This window comes from Homalodisca vitripennis, chromosome 3 (assembly GCF_021130785.1).
Source record: "Homalodisca vitripennis isolate AUS2020 chromosome 3, UT_GWSS_2.1, whole genome shotgun sequence".
NCBI classification, from domain to species: domain Eukaryota; kingdom Metazoa; phylum Arthropoda; class Insecta; order Hemiptera; family Cicadellidae; genus Homalodisca; species Homalodisca vitripennis.
Window position 1 is genome coordinate 56,782,438 of NC_060209.1, and position 21,325 is coordinate 56,803,762.

General features: G+C 32.1%; 1 protein-coding gene across 1 annotated transcript in view; it reads left to right on the forward strand.

The window, feature by feature from the left end:
• The window catches only part of LOC124356925 (cleft lip and palate transmembrane protein 1 homolog), a 50,236-nt gene extending 39,919 nt beyond the window's left edge, over positions 1 to 10,317 (forward strand). The window contains exons 9-11 of the mRNA XM_046808230.1: positions 869 to 1,112; positions 1,940 to 2,107; positions 6,830 to 10,317. Of these exons, the coding sequence (XP_046664186.1) occupies positions 869 to 1,112; positions 1,940 to 2,107; positions 6,830 to 7,005 (588 nt within the window). The 3' untranslated portion in view covers positions 7,006 to 10,317. The remainder of the gene's footprint in view (positions 1 to 868; positions 1,113 to 1,939; positions 2,108 to 6,829) is intronic.
• Positions 10,318 to 21,325: the final 11,008 nt, after the last annotated feature.

The following is a 21,325-nucleotide window of genomic DNA, read 5'->3' on the forward strand; positions in this document are numbered from 1 at the left end:
TAATTTCCTTAATCCAGCTTCTTTTTTCTGATTAATCAAAATTTTTAACCCTAGAAAGGGCAATCAACATTGTAATGTCAATCAGACACGTACCTGTTTTGACAGTTCATATAGTACATAAATCAACACTACCACCACTATTTATTTATAAACAATTTCAAACAGAAAGAATTGATAATTTCTTATCAATTGAACATTGCTTTTGAACGAACCAATATGGAATTTAAGCTATAGGATGTACGTTTCAAAAATATTTTTATTTTCAGAATAAAAATACAATCTGTCTCAAATAGGCCTCCAGTATCAACAGAATATTATTTCGTTTCCATACTTTGTCTTCACCAGATGCACTAGTATTTTAATAAATAGATAGGATACTCTAAGGCAGCTACAGTGAGACTGACAGTCGGATAAACTATATTTTCTGAACTAAGTTTACTATGGTATGTACTGCAAATAGAGAAATATTAATATAGTTACTTACTTGGTTGAGAGGTTGCAGCACTTTCCAGCCACAACTGGATAAGGATTGAATTTATTAACTGTGAAATATAATGGGCCACACTTAGTGGCCTAGCGAGTTGAACGGTAAAACAGCAAGGGCCACTAAGCATAGTCCATCAGGCTGAGAAATAGGGCGTGGTCATTCATCACCGATTTGAGGCAGAGAACATTCCATGACCACATTTGGGGCCTGGTAATATGAAAGGATAATTATATTACTTTGATGCCGATTGCAAAAGAAAGTATTATAGAGTATTAACAAAATGTGTCAAAGTAATAATAATACAAAAATTTCTATAAAGGTCAGAGTTGCTTTAAGTTGTATGCCAACAAAAATGTAACCACTTCTCTTTATTTTTAATAGGTAGTAAACATCTCACTGGACAGGGAGAATAGGATATTGGGTCTGCCACGGCTGAAGTTTGAGGACAAAGGCTCGTATGTAGAGAGCAGTACCAAGCAGTACGATCAGCTAGCATTCAAGTACCTGTCATGGGTCTGCTATCCACTGTTAATCGGCTACGCAGTCTACTCACTCATATATCAGGAGCACAAGGGCTGGTACTCGTGGGTGCTCAACATGATATATGGCTTCCTTCTCACATTTGGTAAGTCATAATGAATGTGAGAGAGATGGTTGTCTATAGTATTTTAGAAACCCAATTTCAAATCATAATTATTTTCTTAGCAATTATTTTTACTTGCATTTGCAAAAAAACATTTTGACTTAGGCAAAATAAATCTCTTGTAAATTTTTGTTTTGTTTTTTAAGCCAGTATACTGAGCAATATTTCTAGTATGAAATTATACTTCAAAATATAAATTTGTATCGATTTTTTTTTTTTTTTTTTGTAATGTAGAAAAAAAATAAATATGAAAGTTATTATATTTTTAAGTTTGGACTAAAATAGGTAAGTAAAGTTAAAAAATTATGTTTAGGTATTTTTGTTACTATTTTTTTACTCTTGTTTTGTATAAGCGCTAAAAATTTGAAAGGATTTTGACAATAAATAAGGATTTTGTCATTTTAGAAATAATTTGTTCAAACACATATTTCAAAGCATTTTTTGCTTCAGCTTCCTATTTACTATATATAGTTCATAAAATTTATAGCTAGCATATTTTTTTGTTAGAAATAAACGTTTCTAACGGCTATAAAAGATATTTAAATAAGAGTTCATTAAATACAAACACAACCATATCTCATTTTTAATTGCCACTATTAAAGTATTTAGTTTATTAGCATAGTTAAATTTTAATAGATCAGTAAATGTAAAACTAGAGAACTGAAAAAGCTTTAAAATAAATGTTGTGTACAAACATTTTATTATAATATGAGCATAATTTGTGGAAGGTTACAAGATTTAATAACGTCTATAGATAAATCGATCTTTTATCAGTGTAGACACATCTTAAATTGGATGAATTGTCACAGGTTTTATAATGATGACACCTCAACTGTTTATCAACTACAAGCTAAAGTCTGTGGCTCATCTGCCCTGGCGTATGATGTCGTACAAGTGTCTCAACACCTTCATAGACGACATCTTCGCTTTTGTCATCAAAATGCCCACCATGTATCGATTAGGTTGCTTCAGAGATGGTATGTTGATCTTTATCTTAAATATTTGAATATGGTAGATTTTTGTAATTCAAATCTTTTCATTGTAAATAGTAATAAAACAAACTTACACATAGTTTACTTAACACTAAAATTAAAATATTTTGTATATTAAGTGTTAATTTTACTAACAGATTTCTGGTCACTGACAAGATAATTATCTCACACTGCTTTTAAATTTACCTCCTAAGAGTTACATGTCAGATAAAATGCAGTAGTATTTTTTAAGCAACTTTGTATATTTTAACAACAATCTACATTTAGTTGTTTTACCTTCTAAAACTTCCATAATTACCCAATAGATCGCACTAGTATGTTCAGTTAGAACAGCACTTAGTTGAACATGCTAACTCATTTGTTATTTTCTTTAGATGTACATAAGTATATTACTGTATAAATTACTTTTTTTACTGTATAAAAGAGCAAGTAGTGTATTTTAAACTGTAATGTATTTAAAACTAACATTTATTTTATTTGAAGGTAGGTATGCATGGACACTATGAGTGGTGTGACACTACTACTATTCCAGCTCGGCAACCGTGCCGTGGTATAAATAATTCGTACCTGCCGGAGTGCACAAATTCAAATAACTTTATCTACAATGGGTTAAAAAAAGTTAAATTGTTTTTGAAGCAGTGAATAATAGTTGTGCGCTATCCCAATGATTCACATCCGCAGTGTTCTCTGGGAGACTGTGTAGCTGTATAGAGATCAGAGTCCCACCAGAGATATCGCCAACATATACCGATGGCATTAGTGACATGAATACAGTAAGAGTCCATATAACATTCTTCTACACTCCATTCGACAACTAACTGTTTGTTACAACATTTATTAGGGCTATGTCTGTTTACCACATGGTAAGGGTTAATACAAGGTAATGGTAATTAAGGGTGAATAAGTACATAAATTCAAACCAAGCTCTTTTAATAACATTTTCATACTAAGCCTATTTCAAATCCAACTCATATCCAGAGGTACTTCTTGTTTATATGTGTCCAGTCATTAAATGTTCATGTCTAGTATAGTTAGTTTAATTTTTACTGTATTTGATTTCTTAAGTTTATTATATTATGAAACTAATTAGCTATTTTTCTTAATTTCTATTCTTTTGGAATTAATTAAAGTCTAATTATTGGAAAATCAAATTTATATACTTTTGGTAAACCAGTTATTTTAGTGTCATTGATTAGTCACTTTTTTACCATTTGCATTGAGGTGTAAGTATGATAACGCATCTTAGTTACGATTAAACTATTGGTAGGCCTATGTGTTTGTATATTTATAATTATGTTCATCTTGTCCATTTTATTTTCTTATATAAAGCTGTTTACTTTTGTGTAATAATCTATGTGTAGTAAACACTGTTGTAATGGTTTAAACACAGGTTAACTATTTTCCAATATATGTTCATTAGAAAGCTTCACAGTTGTCATTAATGACTGTCACATTAGTTGAAGTAAGGCAGTACAAGAATCTTTTATCAGCAATATTTTTACATCCTGCTGCAGATATGGAAATAGTCACTTGAAGATTTAAACACCGGTAAAGAGCCGTTACACACCAAAGAAATCTGTTTAGTTCATCTCAAGTGTTAACAAACTGTTCAAGATTTTTAACTGTCGCATAGTATTCTAGTTCTTGATAATTAATTCTTAAGAATATATCTCGTCCAGAATTTTTCACTCTACTTCAGAATAGTGGGTTCGACCCCCATCACGTTTAAACCACATTTCTTAGATAGTGTGTTAAGGAATATTCAGCAATAAATTAGGCAAGTAATCGATGAGGAAGTTGTACATATTTACGGCCAAGTGTTCTGAAAAAAATCTGCCAAAAATTGTATTACCAATAATACCGAACCAAGTATTGAGGATTCAGTACTTTGGTTGTCTGCCTGTCACATCCAGTGGGGATTTTCAAAAGCCCAGAACCTCATGTTGTGACAGTTCATTCCTCCATTGCTCCAGAAGGTTGATTCGTTGTATCATAAAACCTTGTGAAAAAATATTCATTTTCATGCATTTTATCACACGCCCACAAAAATATTCATTAATGTGCATTTTATCTCAGGCCCACAGACAAAAGTTCATTCTTAGAAGTTAGTTTATCTCTATACAATTTGTGATGTAGTAAAATACAGTATGGGTGCATTCTATTGTCCTTAAGGATCCTCAGTACTGATCATTGGCTAATTCCTCCATCCTCCATAGTTAGATGAATCAAGTGGATTGTGCTGAACCGCAGCCAAAATATCTGGCACCGTATGCATCCATCTAAATATTTTATTTTCTTCAAAAAAAAAAAGAAAAGAAACAATAATGTGTTAGAAACAAATAGTTGAAATGTATTAGCATATATTTTCATTTAATCTAACATATGGTAGAATAACAACCCAACTAAATAATCTTTATTAATAGAGGTTAATATAATTCTTAGAAATTAATAAGTGCAGAACGAAGTTAAATAAGTTATGACTTCAATATCATAATTAAGGGTTTAGGCTTTGAGGCAGAGGAACCAATATTTCATTTAGAAAAATGGAAATAAATCTAATATTTATTAAACTAGGAATAATCAATAAAAACCTAAAGGAACAATCTCACAAATACTGATGTTGTGGAAGAGCTGCTTGTAGTCAGACTGTCATGGATCCGATTCCTGAGATGGTTGTATCAAATAGGATGTGATGTGTCACATAATGTAGATATGGTGGGATAATCGAAGGGTCAATCAGGATCAGCTATGATTATGTAAAAGTCCATCCGATTCTAATTTGTAATTAAAGTCAGTTTTCAAAAAAAGGGCAATACTAATTGGTTGTGGACTACGATATAAAATGCAATTATCTACTAACAAGGTTTTGATGGTTTTAAGATATGCAAAATAAATTAAAGGTAAGTTTTAGGATATAAATTAAATTAATTAATCAGGATCGAAACGTAATGTGTGTTGATCTTTTGTAATCCAAACGTAGAATACTTTCGGTCAGCTGGGTCATTGTCAACCAGCTGTTAATTAAAATAATTACAAACAGAAAGAAGTATGATTCTGATACTGAATGGATAAGTCAGTAATAGAACAAATAATTATTATTGAAAGTGATTTCATATAAACCTACGTTATAAATTAAGTATTCTTAAATCATACTCGTTCAGTTATTCACTTTTTCATTGATTTAAACCAATTTTACGGTTATTTGTAGCAGTTTTTTATTGTAGGTTAGTGGATAAATGTTCCTAAGAATATAACAAAATCTGATATGACATTTTTATTGTGGGATCAACAGCTTGTTTTATGGAATTCATAAATTTATATTTTGATGCTCGAATAAAGAATATATTTCATGAAATACGGTTTATCAATTTTAGTTCATTTACACTTATTGTCCCTAGTGAGCTGTTTCCCTTTGTTATGATCTGGTTATACATTTTCTGTTTCACGGACATGACTAGTAAGCCTTTGGAAAACCTTTTGTGAATGATATTCATGGTCCGGGTAACATTTAGCATTCAAAACAGCAGCAGCTGTGTGGTTCTGTAAACATTCACCTAACACTATCAACATTGAGAAAACTTCATCATTCGTGAATGACATATTTGACAGACAACAAAATACTTCACAGCAAAAAACTAACTGATTAACTAAAAGAAATCAAATCTTATCATTTCTCTCAACTTGTTAAAAAAAGTTCAGTAGTTGAAGATAAGCTTGTCCATAACCGGTAAAAAGTAACTGAACGAACAAACATGTGTTTAGATTCATTATTATTAAAGACAGGTTAAAACATAGCTGGCATTGCTATTTGGTTTATTACCAAAAAAATCCTTCACAGATCACTACAATATAGATTGTAAATCTTAATCAACGTTTAAACTTGATGACCTACCTTTACATTTGAAAACTTTTCAAAAATTATCCTTCCCCTTCCTCCCCCGCAAAAGTGCCATGAGTATTTTATGGTGTTAAAAATTATTTTCCTGAATTCTTTAGGTTTGAAATATGGGGGTTTTTGTTAAAATGAAGAAGGTAGGTTTTTTGGTTCAGCCGCTATACATAGCGGACAGGTGGTCTTCACCCTGTATTTTATTTAAATTTTGTTTTATTATATTAACTGCGAGAGTCACCTTTTGGCATGTAAACACAATGCGAGTTGGTGATCTCACTCAATATAGAGCCACAGTAAAGGTCTCACACATCAATTACAATTATTGGATGTGAAGAGTCACTAATTACCTTAAAAACTATTTCTTAAGTTCAGTATTTATTTACTAAGTTTAACTTTCACAGCTTGAACCAAGATGAGAATATTAAATCATCTAGAACAGGACTTACTTTTAAAATGTTTTAAACTTTAAACCAACATAACTTTTAAAGAGTGAATTCTTTGAGGTCAGATTTGCGGCATTGTACTCTACATCTTTAATTTGATGTACTACTTGACCTATGTTCTTATTTAAGATTTCCTTCCAACTCCTTGAGGTCACCCCCCTGACATGACCAAAAAATGGCACTTGCTTCAAAAAGTAGATTTATACATGCAGTTGATATACAAAGCTTTATTGTTGTTTATACCTGTAATCGTTCAGAATTATCAAGCCTGTCCAGGACATTTTAACACCCTGAATATGCTTAGTAATAATAATTATACAACTATACTTCGTTCACTTAACATTGTTATTCCAATGATTTGTTATGTTTCAGACATAGTATTTTTCATTTTCCTGTACCAGAGATGGATCTACAAGACTGACCCAAAGAGAATTAATGAATTTGGTTACTCTGGGGAGATGGAGGAGAACACTCCTGCTGCAATAGAACCAGTTGCAAATGGGCAAGAGACTCCATCCAAGGACAGCTTGGCAAAGAAACAAGATTAACACTTCAACAAAAAGTAGTTGTTAATCTGTAAATGTTGTTTAGCATCAATAAAATAGTATTTACTATTGTTTTTTTTATGTTTTTGTTGATATTTTAATAAAAAACATAAAGTCTCTTAAGATGTTACAAACTTTACATTTAGTGTTTTATATTTGTTTGTACTCTTTAATTCTGTTCAGTAGTTAGTTACCATTTAAACATTTTTCCATATTTATTTATAGCACTTATATTTTGTGATAGATTTTTTCTGTTTAAAAATTATTACTTTATTTTTGTGAACTTATAATTATAATACTTTTAGATGTACACATTCTTTGTACAGAAAAGAACACAAAATGTTGCTATCTAGGTTTTAAAGAAAATCAATTTTCCAGTTACTGTGATAGGTTTCTGTTTGGTGGTTAAGTTAGTTATTTGTAAGTGTGTAATAAAATATTCAGTAATTTTGTTTATACAAAAAGTGTGTATTTGAGCGTTCTGAAATCACAGAATTGTGTAATAGAGCTGTAAAAGATTGTAACAAATTATTGTATTAAAAAGTAATCTTTTCTTATTTCTTTGATATTATTCAATTAGGCAATACTTGCAAATTTTAGTTTTTTTGTGAGTAGTTTAATTCTTAAAATAAAGAGTATTTATAATCAGAATGATGTATTTAAGTTAGTAATACATTTATTTAAAGTTTTTCTCTCCTTTTGTCAAAATGAGAAGGTTCGTGCAAATGCTAAATATTAGAGTATTATTATTTAGTAAATATTTATTACGCCAAGTGTTTGTTTAAAGTTTTACTTGAAAGTAATATCTAATATCATTCCACAAAAATGTGACATACTTAACCCTTTCCACTCGGATGTCACCACTCCTGCTGACAAACCTGAATATGTTTATGGAATCTTAAGACATTTTAAAATTAATTAAGCTCAAGAGATCAGTAAAAACTATAAAATTAAAGTATTTAAAAAAATATTTGTTATGTTTGTGTAAGAAACATACATACATACTTACACTTATGCAAGATAAGCATGTTGCTGTGAGAAACTACTGATACCTCTCAATTGTTACATGTTTGTCGCACCTGGATTATGCAAGCGTATCTTTAAAGTGGTCGTGCTCGCTTATTCTTGGACGGATTTCATAAGAAAAAGTGCCGCAAAACATATGTATTAGTCTAAATAAGTTAATAACAATATTTTGTTCAAAGCCATGTATTTTTACTGAAAATAAATGAAAGTACAAAAGAACAACAGGCTCCAGGACATGTGAGTGGAAAGGGGGTAGTAGACATTATTATGCAATGAGTGATCCAAATAAACTAAACTAACAGCATCAGAGAATAATGTCAGTTTTTTTATAACATTATTTCTCAATAATATAAAAATTATTAATTATGATATCTTATAATTAATGTCTAAATCAAATTATTTTTTGAACCTTAGAGGATGCAGAACACACAAAATATACAACAGCACAAATACTATATGAATAATATTAAAATCAACCTGGCACTGGGAGTGTGTGTATAGATTTTGGGTTGCTGCTGTCGATTGCTTTAAAAAAATATTTTTTCCCTAACTCAACCGAGTAAAATTGTGATTTGGAACAGAAAAGTTTTGGCAAGATCAGTATGTTGGTTGTTGTACGCATCAAATTAAAATAAATTGCACTCAACCTATGATTGTATGTCATTCAATTGTAAACATTTTGAAAATTAATAAATCACAAGTGTAAAAATGTTTTTACTTTTTTCAGAACTAAATGTCTCTTTAATGCTTCAACAGAATGTTTATAGTTGATAAAGTAGTGCATGCAATCGAGCAAGCATGCAAGGATGTGGTATATTTAGTATAACTCTTCATTAAGGTGCAATATTGACTTAGCATATCAATAACTTCAAGAAACGGCCTGGAGCAGTGTAACGGCAGCAGTTAATGAGTTGATGATATACTATAGACAAACCGCTTGTAAAGAAACCTGCGCAGAAGCAAATATCTAAGCAGCACTGCGCAGGAGGGGCCTCCCTCCGGCGGGGGGGGGGGTGTGGCGAGCAGTGGTGGGGAGCGGGACCAGCATCATCTTGTATTTGTTTCAGCTGTGTGGTGGGAACCTAATCGGTTAGATGTCTAAAATAAGTTGTTATTTATAACAATAAACTATTTTCAAACGAGCAATCTGTCTGCTTAAATTTTAGTAATTTATCTAAAACATCTGTAAGGGAATAACCTCACTTATGATGAATCAAAGGCGTATGAATCAACCAAGTCCATTGTTCATAAGTATTAACATTTAGAATATTAATTAATGTATCTGATAACTTACAATTACAGTTTTTAAATCAGTTTTAATATATACATTTACGAGATTCCTGAAACAATACATTTATTGTTACATATATATCCATTCACTTTACGATATGCTGTTTCTTCCTCTATTCGTTTACTTTTTTGCAAGCAGATCCTTTCGTTCACTCGGTCATTCCGTTCTGTCGTTCATTTTGTTCGGTCAACACGATGACCGGTGTGACACGCTCTAGTGGGAAGGCTCAGTAACTCTGTACTAACCGGTTCAATTGAACGGATCGCAGCAGTGAACGATACTGACTGAGCCGGATCAGTCAAATTATCCGATTGAGTGAGTGCCGTGCAGTGGTGGGGAGATTGGGATAGGGCGGCATCACATCGGTGGGGGGGTATTTACCCCACCCTGTGTGAACTCAAATCGTCCGGAGTCTTTTTGTAAGCGGTTTACCTAAAGTTACAGTCACAGTTCAAATTAAAATTAAAATCTAAATGTTTTACTATTAAAAGTAGATGTAATATTGTATTACCTATTTATTCCATTATTTTTGTCAACGAAAAATCACTATTAAAGTTTATCTAAACGTATATCAACTTTCTTCCTCCTCAGTTTTGAAGCAGTCATCACGGTCATGTATAAACTTTAATTTACTTGGTGTTTAATTCAGTGACGTGTTTATAAAGGCGGCTGAGTTTGCTAATTAAGTTGACATACTTGCTTTGTAGAAAATCTATAAATGACAATAAAAACTTCAAAATATGTAGCCTTGAACTTCTTAATATAATGTAAGCTTGACTGGGTTGAAAATTGGTTAAGGCATGTTTTTATATTACACTGAGAGACTTGTTACAAGGGAAATATCTCACTCCAGTTTTATGTGTTACAGCTGCTGAGTTTGTAATTATTTGTAAAAATAGTTATTTCTTTGTTATGGATATGAATGTTTACTGATTTGTTCCTGACTAGAAATAATTTAAGACCTGCTTTTATGAAACAAATAAAATTATTCAAAATCACTAACTTGATATTTATTTATTTCCTAATGAAACCAGATTATGGCTAAGAGAAAATAACAGGGGTTGTAACAGTTTAATGCTAGTTAATATGCTGGCTATTACACATTAGAATTCATCAGTCAGAGTGGTTTAGCTTAAGAGGGAGTTAAAGAAGCAATCTATTTTGTTTCCCTGCACTCATAGCGGTTGTGGCAGGAACTATGTGGACTCGGACACCCGACTCCCATTCAACAAGAGTTGTGATGCAGGCAGTGGAGTTCCACCACTCTACTGTACAAACCCGTCAGTCTGCCACTGCCCCATTCAACAACAACCATGCCTTCACTCTCACCGGCCAACCTTCATTGAAATTGGTCATGAGTTTTCTATTCATTGCTGGTTGTGAGCCAAGTAAAACATTTTACTACTATTTGTAGCTATGTACTACTATCTGCTGCCTAATTTATCTAATATGACTTAAAATCCAATTTTTAAATGTTCTATTACTCTAAGTAAAAAATTAATGTGCAGTATTTAATGCCCATCTTAAAAATAAAAACATGACACAAATAATGACTGATGTATTTCAATTTTTTTTTCTCAATATTTATTTATTTTCAAATAAATATTGTCTATAATAATAATATAGAGATAAATCCCATTTATAATATTGTAAATTTATGACAATCTCAATCACATAGAATATTTCAAACAGCACACCAACATTGTATTTCACAACAATTCAAATTAATAAGTGATAATAGTTAAGTTTGAATTAATAAGGTTTTTACTAGTTGAGAGGGAAATAATCAGGTTTACCTACAAAACTACCTTCTAGAGTCCACTGATTTGAAATAACAAATCAAAGTTTACGTTCTTCGAAATTTTGAATTGCTCTGCAATCTTTCTCAATCAGTAGAGAACATTCTAGTTCTTAAATTGGTTGACCCTAGAAGATAGTGAGGTTAAGCCTGCTGATTCTCTTACCAAATAGTAACAGTTATAATAATTTGTTATACAAGTCATTGTTAAATGATAAGGACTGAATAAACGTGACAAAAATTTGTCGTAGTTTTTATACTTTGTATAGTAATGCATTTAAAATCTTAAAATGAAATAAGTAACACCTATAATAAGTACAATACAGGAAATCCATTTCATTATACAGTTAATTCATAGCATAATCACTTGAAATATTTCAAAGTCAATCTAAAATAATATAACATTCTCAAATATAATATTCAAATTCAAAACAATCTTTATTTACCATTTGCACATTACATTACAAGAATAAATATACAAATATAAACGGTGTCAACAGTATGAACTTAGATTTAAGAACTAAATACATAAGTTAATTTGCTAAAAACAGTATGTATTTAAACAAAAGTATAATTAACACTTAAGCAATAATCTATAGTTTATTCCACCCTGCTCTCAAAAAACTCATTAAATTGAGTATAATGTTTTGTCAACAAGATATTGTTTTAATTTTAGTCTGAACAATTTGACATTAGGAATGCTTTTTATATTTTCGGGGATACTATTGTAAAACTTTACTCCAGCAACTAATGGGTTTTTTCTCTTAAATTCTAATTTTGATTTTGGTACTGCCAACTGGTTTCGATTTCTAGTCAAATAGCCATGTGATGATCCCAATACAGGAAGTCTATCCCTAGCCTTCCTAACAGCCACCACAGTGTCTAATATGTACAAGCCATACACAGTAAGAATATCTAGAGTTTGAAAATGTTGCTTTGCCGATTCACGATCCTCCAGATTAATCATTATACGAATGGCTTGTTTCTGAATGTGAAGAATACTTTGTAAATTTTGATCACTTGTTGCACCATACAACACAATACCAAAAGATATATGTGAGTGTATATGGGCAAAATAAACCACTTTTAAAACATCCAACCTACAGAATTTTGATATGCTCCTTAAAGCATACAACCCAGAAGATAATTTATTTAGAACTGCATGTGTATGCTCATTCCAAGTTAAGTTTTTGTCTAAAACCATTCCTAAAAATTTTGTACTGTATATAAAACAAGTAATCAGTACTAAAAATAATACCAAATATTGTTTAAAACGTATTGTAAAAAAATTATTCACTGGCTGAGCATTAGCAAAGTGAATACTCGAGGTGCTGGAAAAAGATCATATTTATGTTTGTCTGCACGATATCTCGAGAACAAACTAATTATAGACTTGAACAATTTGGCATATAATTCATTTATCTATATAACCAACATTAATGGTGCATATCACGCTATGGAATTTTGCTGAGTATCAGCAAACATAACATTGGTTTTATAGATAACAAGAAGAAAATCTTAGAATAAATAAATTTGTAAACAACCTCAGTAAAATCATATGATATTTTAAGATACAACATAATAAGTTGAAATTTTGTATGCAACTTTAGTGAAGCCTGTTACATGACATGGTGAGGTGTACTCCCACCTTGTTTAGTTAAAAAAATCCATTCAAATATAAGAAAATCTTTTGAGCACGTCATTGAATAACAAAGTTGCACATCTAATTGCTGTAACTAGTTATTATTCTTTGAAAATAAAAGGAAATTATATCAGGAATTTTAATTGCTTCTATAAGATCTATTATCACAACCTGCATTAGCAGTAATTGTGAGCAGTGGTATGCCCTTCTGATCTATGTTGCCATGTCTCTTCAGCTGCCATTGCACGGCAACCACACCATAGTATTTTTGTAGGTTGGCGCACTCTGCATCTAATAACCATAGAATCTAGTCATTCTTTTAATTGTGTATATCTACTGCCAATACAATTCCAGTAACTGTACTTGTACCATATGAAATTTTCTCAGACTGAAGTATGTCATTAGCTAACTATACATTTACATTTCAGACCTGAACATAGTCCTTCCTCACTCAAACATCATAATCTTAAATTTGCAGTAAAATGGACCATAGTTTGAGATTTGATTAGTTTAGTGTAGGAACAATTTTATACTCAGAATTCTACTACCCTGTATAAAAGTAGAACATTCTTTGGTTTCTTCAATTGGTTGAAAGCTTAACTACTTTCTGGTCAATGTAGATTTTGCTATTTTCAAATAACAACTGTACCATCAAAAAGAAATAGTTCTTGTGTATTATCAAGGCTGATACTTTCTGTTTCAATATTATCTTCTGAATTTAGTACAGATTCCCTTATAAAGACTAATATTGGTGGATTTTTACTACTCTTCAAAGTGTCCCTCTGTAAAATAAGTAATAAAATAAAAACAATTGTAATTTTCATGTTGTTTGTTTATTTTTCATCACATTACCATATTTATGTTTAAAATATTTAGGCCTAATATGAAATTGATGGAAGTTTTGAATGTAAAATCTTGTGAATTAAAAGTACTAACAAGTACCAATTACCAAATGTGTTCTAAATTAAATGATTGTTGAACTGTAGTTACCCAATTCATTTCTATTTGGACTCTATCTCACTTCCAGAAATGTACTGAGTTTTAACATTTTCGGCATAGACCTAGTTTAACCAAAAGTCCAAATTTTCCACATAAATAGATAGATGTGGATGATATAGCAACATTAAAACATTAACATTTTTATATCTGTAAATAACGAGACTTTAATATGACGAGACAAAATCTGCCATAGTTGTACACACAATTTTTTATTCCAATCTTACACAAAGTCAGTTCTAGTGAAACAACGTTGAGTTTTGCCCTGTAAGTCCAAGGTTAAATCTTAATACTTTTACATAATTGTTATCATAAAATCATTATTGATATCTCATTTTAAAGGTTGATACACATCCAAAGACTTTTTCATGTTTCTGGGAAAATGTAAACTTTTTAAGTATTCTAAAGAAAAAGTAAAAACAATTTTAGATATGTTTAAATGAAACATCTTACATAATCAAATGTCCAAAAAAACATAGGTCGTAAAAGTGTTGGAGGTTTACACATTGATCTTATAGGAGCTAAAATCAAGATGGCCGCCAATATAGCTGGCTCTTAGAAATATATTCAAACACATTCATAACTCATTGATTTTAAAATCTTTAAAACATTATGTAAATTTATCCAAAATGATTAATTTGAATCCTGATTCACTGTATTTAACTTATAATCGACTTTAATTCTTTAACACCTACACTGCGACATACGTCATGTAGTGACTTTAGGACAGCTGAGATAGTAGTAGGCTGCGTCCACCGTAGTCCACGTGTTAAACTATGATTCTTCTCTAGCTACAGAATACATTGTTAACACCTTTACTGTGACATGAAAGCCTGTATGTTTGGCTCCCAGGGATCATTTACTTAGACCTTTTTGTGACTGAACTTAACAATTGCAAAACTAATTTAAACCAAAAGGAATGTATTGGCTGTATTTGTATCTTATCAAATAAACTGTCCTTCCTGCAGAAAAAAGTTATGTTTTATGTCTAACTAAGCTATATGTAATAAAAAAATATTAAATATAAACATTTAACTAAGCATATAAAGTGTAACCTAGTTAGGAAGGAATTTTGTGAAGAATAACAACAAATCTATAACAGTATATTCAAATTTTTTTATTTAATTTAATAAACACTTTTCAAACAAGATTTTACATAATTGCAAAATATTAAAGCAACAATTTATTCAGCTCTTCAGTGCTATAAACAACGTTAATATTATATTCTTATTTAAATCATGAAATAAATTCTTTTCTCCATTCATAACATCTAAGTTGGACAGTGTGTCTTGAGTAAGAGTTGATCTGAGTCTATTGTTTATTATTTTTAATTTATAAAATACACTCTTGCGTGTTACTGGTGTATACAAAGTGTTATAACAAACTTGTATGTTGTATACAAGTTTGTTATATACGTTCTTCATATTGTTTCAGTTATTAAGAGACTAAATATTGTACAAAAGTGTATTGTTGTTCATTTAAATAAAAAAGAGTCAAGATTAAGTCAATTCGTAAATAGTAGAAAAAAACTAAGTATACATTTCAACACGTTCTAATTTTTTTTTTTTCTCTATGCATTGTCTTCAGTCTCAACATTTTGGCTAGTGTCTCTATGATTAGGGTTATATTTTCGGTCATTATACAGTAAAACCCCGCTCAACAGAACTTCGCTTAACCGAAACCTGGCTTAACCGAAGCGTTCGGCCGAGTATTGAAAATTTCCGCAAATACGCCGGATGCGCCCGCAAGGTGCGGTCGATGACCCGTCCGGCCACAAAGGCCTGCCTCGTGATTTATACGCAAACGCGGTAAACAACCTGTCCTGGGGGAGGGGGTGGTTGCTTTGTCTATTAGTTGTTGACTCCAGTTACTGTTCATAGCGCGTGCATGTACTGTGTTCTATTGTCAGTTAAGGAGTGTAGTGACAGTTGAGATATTGGTTACTATAAACGTAAGTTCTTGTGCGATGTTTTCGAAAAGAAAACGTAACTTTGTTGAAATAAAAAATAAACTCGAAGCAGTAAGACGTATCGAGAGTGAGACATAACTGTTTCACAAAGTTTGTTCCGAAAGTTAAGCGCCTTTTGAATGAAAGAGGGTTGTCAGTGAAAGCCATTCTAAATGATACAGTAAAATTTCAGTCTGTTGACACAATGGTGGGCCTGAAGGAGGCAGTTCACTACGGTGTAGAGTTTCTCAACAATTTAAATCCACTTGGGATTCCTCCTCATAATCTTCAGTTGATGGTTGGTGCTCTAATAACGCTTCTGTATAATCCCATTCCTCCGAAACATATGCGAGTGCAGGTTAAAGCTTATCACTAAAACGTAATTGAAGCAAACATCTTCACAAGTTGTGATACGGAAGAAATAGTTTTCTGCCTAGAATTACTTTGATTTCATCTGACTGCCACTTTCAGATTAAACGCCAGTATCCTATTAAAGTATTAAGGTTCGCCAAGACAATAAACAAAGCTCAAGGTCAGTCTTTGAAAATAGCGGGAATGGATATAATGCAATGACTTTTTCTTCCACAGCCCTTTGTATATTGCAGTTCATGTGTTAGTACCGTTGACAGTCAGGTAATACTGCAGCCTGAGGGCGAACAAAAGACTCTTTCTTAGGAGACAACACTTGACAAACCGACAATGCAGGCTTTGCCATAAACTATAGTTCAAGATTAAAATATTTCTCAGAAGGCAAAATGTGATACGTCTATATAACAAGTTTGTCCCCCAACCATAGCAGAACTTTTCACGATTGGATATTTTAATAATTTAAAACTATTGGATACAAACACATATCAAGTTATCGCCTATACCGGTTGATATATTTTTGACATATAAGATTTGGGTCCATCTTATATCTAGATTACTTCAGATAATTTGAAATTTTAAATATCATAACGTATTACAGATCTTGATAACTGCTGATTCTCGGAAGTGTTGATCGCTCTTTCAAGAAAATTTTAAAATGTCAGATTATGGCATCTGATTACAGAAATAAAAATTCCTTTATTTCTTAAACTCTTTTCAGCACAGATCTGCTTTCCAGAATAAATTGACTTGCATTCACACTACTTAACAACTCAATTATTAGATTTTAGTTACCACACACACAACAAACTAATAACTCAATAATACTCATAATACAACAAATAATAGTATTTGTTTCCGTGAGAAAATAGTTAAGATCTATTTAGATTAAACTGTTATGCCCTAAACCCTGCTAAGTAATTAAAAAGTAACTTATCCTCAAGTCCCGTAGTGACATCTGAGTTAAGAGGTACTGCCGCTATACATACTATCGTGTCTCTTAAAAGTGCTAATAGCACAATTAATTTGTCACGTCAGAAGGGTCATCATACATTATACACCAAAATAAGTGAAATCTCTTCTCCCGTTGCCAATTGACACTTAAGGTAAGTGAAACTTACGGCGTTGGTGGTTGCTTCTTTGAATTAACTCTTCTCGATATGACAATTATGGCCAGGATTCTGAAGTACAGTAGTAAAACACTGGTAATACCAGTCAATGCATGATATGCAGCTTTGTGGACTCTGAGACCATGTAAAGACCCCTTAGTCTATCCAAGGCACGATATGAGGCGTGGGTTATATGATCACTAAAAGTGAGGCCTGTGTCCAAGGTGACTCCCATAGTTTTGACCTTGTCACACAATGACATGTTGCTTCACAGGTTGATCTATAGGATGATTTTGTTGAAATCTGAACAATATTATGTTGGGGCCCCAAGAACGTATTTGTCTTTGCTGAGAAGGGTCTGCAGAAGCCGTTGGCCATGTTGCATTTACTGTCATAGGGTAATATGTTGCGCTTAAATATAAGTAATATATTACAAAATAATGCAAATTACTGTTATTTATAGTCCAAAAGTATGACTAAACTTCAGAATTGTTTTAAATTGTACCTATGAGTGTGACAATAATGTTGTTTTCCAATTAAACATAGAGCACAATTTAGTACAATCAAATTTGTTTCGTACGATATTATTAAAAAATAACACTTTTATTGGAGTCGATGTTTAGGTTAGTCAAAGTTCGGTGGTATGTGAAACCACACAGAAACGAACCTTTTAGTAATCCTTTGTGGTGAAACATGTAACTCACTGCTCGACGCATAGGTGTGACACAAGGAGTTTGCGACTGCTCTGCTAGCGAGTAATTTAATGGCTAAACCAGCAGTGCATTGGGGCTTTACCATATATGGACTTAATGTGCGTTTCATTTTACCTAACTTTACTGAAATATTTTAAATCAAGCATTGAATTATGTGCAAGTGTACTGAATTATTAAAATATATTAAATACAATAAATATATTGTAAATGCATGTGCTCTTTGTTGACGTTACTTTTTGTGATTAAACACGCCTTATTAGACACGAAATTAAATAGCATAAACCTTTTAAGCCTATAAATAATAATAACCTAGTTCATAATTAATTAGAAAATAGATTTTGTTTTTATAAGCCGTATTGCTTACTTAGTTGCTATACATTAAAACTATACACATTATTATAAAACTACGACACATTGTGTAGTAGTATATGAACATAAATTTAAATCCTAATAATATTATAAATGCGAAAGTGCCTTTGTTTGTTTTCACGCGTACACTATTCAACCGATTGTACTGAAATTTTACGTGGACATTATTGCGGTCCTTGGGACGAATGTAGGCTTATTCTTATATGCTTATTTCGAAAACGTCTCGGGGCTGTGGCTCACTAGTTACTAAAGCAGCAAAAACCCATCTTGGTCTCCAAGATTATGTAATATGTAAGAGTCTGTTAAATGTCATCATTCTGTGTAAACATTGTATTATGAGAGCACGACCATATGTTTAGTTAGGCTTATTAACCAGTATCTTACAATGTTTTTACATTTCTATAGATTAAAAGCATATCAAAATCAACATTATTTCAACATCGTGGCAACAAGGCAAACCAATTAATATATTTTGGATTTTACCTATTCTGGGTATAGGCATACTAAATTGGAAATGTGTCTATGTAAGGTTTTGAGTTTGACATTGTGGGAACAAGTGGAATCACAAAGCAATACATGAGATACTAAATAAAAATGTCATGTCAGAAAATCGTCGAGGGGACATCGCATCCATTACTCACTGATGAGGTATACGATACTGATTAGGTATATGAATATAATTCCTAGACTGGAGCGAAGAAATAGTATTATGTTGCAAACATGGATTAGGAAGAACGGACATGTAGCCTACTTTACTATTATGCTATTTATATACAGATTACAACTGAAGGAAACAGGATTTTCCGGACATTTGCCATCGTTCAGTGAAACAAGAAATCAGTAACACTACGTTTCGAGATCTGCAATCTGATCTCTTCTTAAAGCGTTGCTAAGAGCGTTGGTAAGCGTTGGTAAGATTTGTTTATTTTAACCTAGTTTGTAATATTATGTATTAGGTTAGTTCTTTGCCTGAAGAAGAGATCAGATTGCAGATCTCGAAACGTAGTGTTACTGATTTCTTGTTTCACTGAACAATGGCAAATGTCCGGAAAAATCCTGTTTCCTTCACAATCCTTCCATCGTCAAAAATAACCTTCAAACAAAGAAGATTACAACTGCCATAATGTAAGTATTGGAATGTGTTAGTACTATTTACGTTGATTTTAGTTTTTAATTTTCAATAACATTATCTATATCTATACAATCTGTGTGGAGCAACCTCCAAATTTGTGTGGGAAACATAATTAATTTGAACTATAAGTGGAAAAAACCTGAAATAAGAACTACTCGCAATTTTGTCTTCTGGTCCTCATAATGAACACTGGAAATGAGTACCTTCCTGATGCTTGATATATGACTAATTCCATTTTTTTAAATATCGTAGGACCGTATCGTATTACACCAAAAGTGCTTATTCTCTAAGAAAGCTGTTAATTTCAACTTTGGAGTTCCTGTAGATTGGTCTAAAATAGTTAGGGTTATTAAAATCATGTGGGTTACTGTTCAAGCAAATGCACGGAATGTTGCAATTGGGGGCGAAGCCGCGGTTATATCCTAGTAAGTAATAATTCTACTGTATTTAAATGTTCTCACGGAGTAACCTGTTCATCTGTGAACGTAAATCTTAAAATTATTGTAATTTTATAATATTATCATTATTACTAATTTAAAAACTATTTAATTTTTATATGGTTTTTGATAACTAATTTAATTTTAGTTACTGTTTAAAAATTACTGTGGATGAATAATTTCTTTTGTGAAATGTAGTATTTCCCTTCTCTAACTTAAATTGTTAAATTTTATTTTTTCAATCGTCGCTCACGTTATTGTTTGTCGTGGTGATCCATTGTACGTTTGAATTTGCTGTCCATTATGTCCAGAGGACAATGACCACTCGGGTGGCCTTGTGATTTCATGTTCTGGGAAACCCCTCGCCTTTGTTCAGCCACGACGGGCAACACACAGTGGACATTTACATTTACCCTCGGATTGATTATTTTACATTTAAGATTATTATTTATATTTTACTCAGAACACAACTTTTGAAATTCCCTGATCATTACAAAATCATGCTTCTATTACGTATAAAAGCCAAAACACTAATCTGTTAATGTTCATAGAAAATATTCAAATATGGGATGATACGAGCATTATTGTGAAGGAAACAGGATTTTCCGGACATTTTCCATCGTTCAGTGATACAATACAATAAGTAACACTACGTTTTAGGATCTGCAATCTGATCTCTTCTTCGGATAAATTACTAAACTAATGCATGACTACAACCTAGGTCAGACCTATTGTAACCTGTATTCTGTAGTTCATTTGAATAATTAGTGATTAGTTTATACTGACTACATGTTTTAGAGTTAGTGTGCATGGTATAGACACACAACATGGCTGTTGTAGTTCCTGACTTATGCGTGTCATAACGTCTCTGCCAGCACACCATTGTTCTTATCCACACGGACCTCTTTCTTCACCGAGCTTTCCACGCTGCCTTGAAACATTTATCCTTTATTATAAAAATGGACACATACGGATTCCAAACTGTTTGTTCCACCAAGTAGCGACAGCAAGCGCTTTTTAAAGATGGTTTCTCGGATGATAAATTATCAGCAATGTTCGATGGCACTATTGTTTGTAAGTTATTGCCCGGCAGAAATTGGAACGAGCGAGGGATAAAGTCCCAACCTTAATAGCGCATGATCTTCGAAAAATCAGGCCACTTCTACTTGTACCTGGGAGCTCATGTCTAGACCAAACTTTAGATCAATGCCAGAACTATTTAGTTATGTTTTTAAGCTGTTGCAGAGAAAGCTCGAAAAGCGAAAACGGATTTCTCTTATGCCTACAAAATGATCCTGAAACGAAAACCTTCATCCGGGACTTGTTATATTTATTGTGTCAAATAATAAGATAATTTAATATTTCTAGGGAGCCAGACTAGAAACTGCCCATGTAGTACCTGGTAAAAATCACGACTGTAGCCTCGAGATCCCTGGCCAACTACACGTGCTTCCCCATCTGTGAGCTTTGACGGGTCCCGGAAATGCTATTCGGCC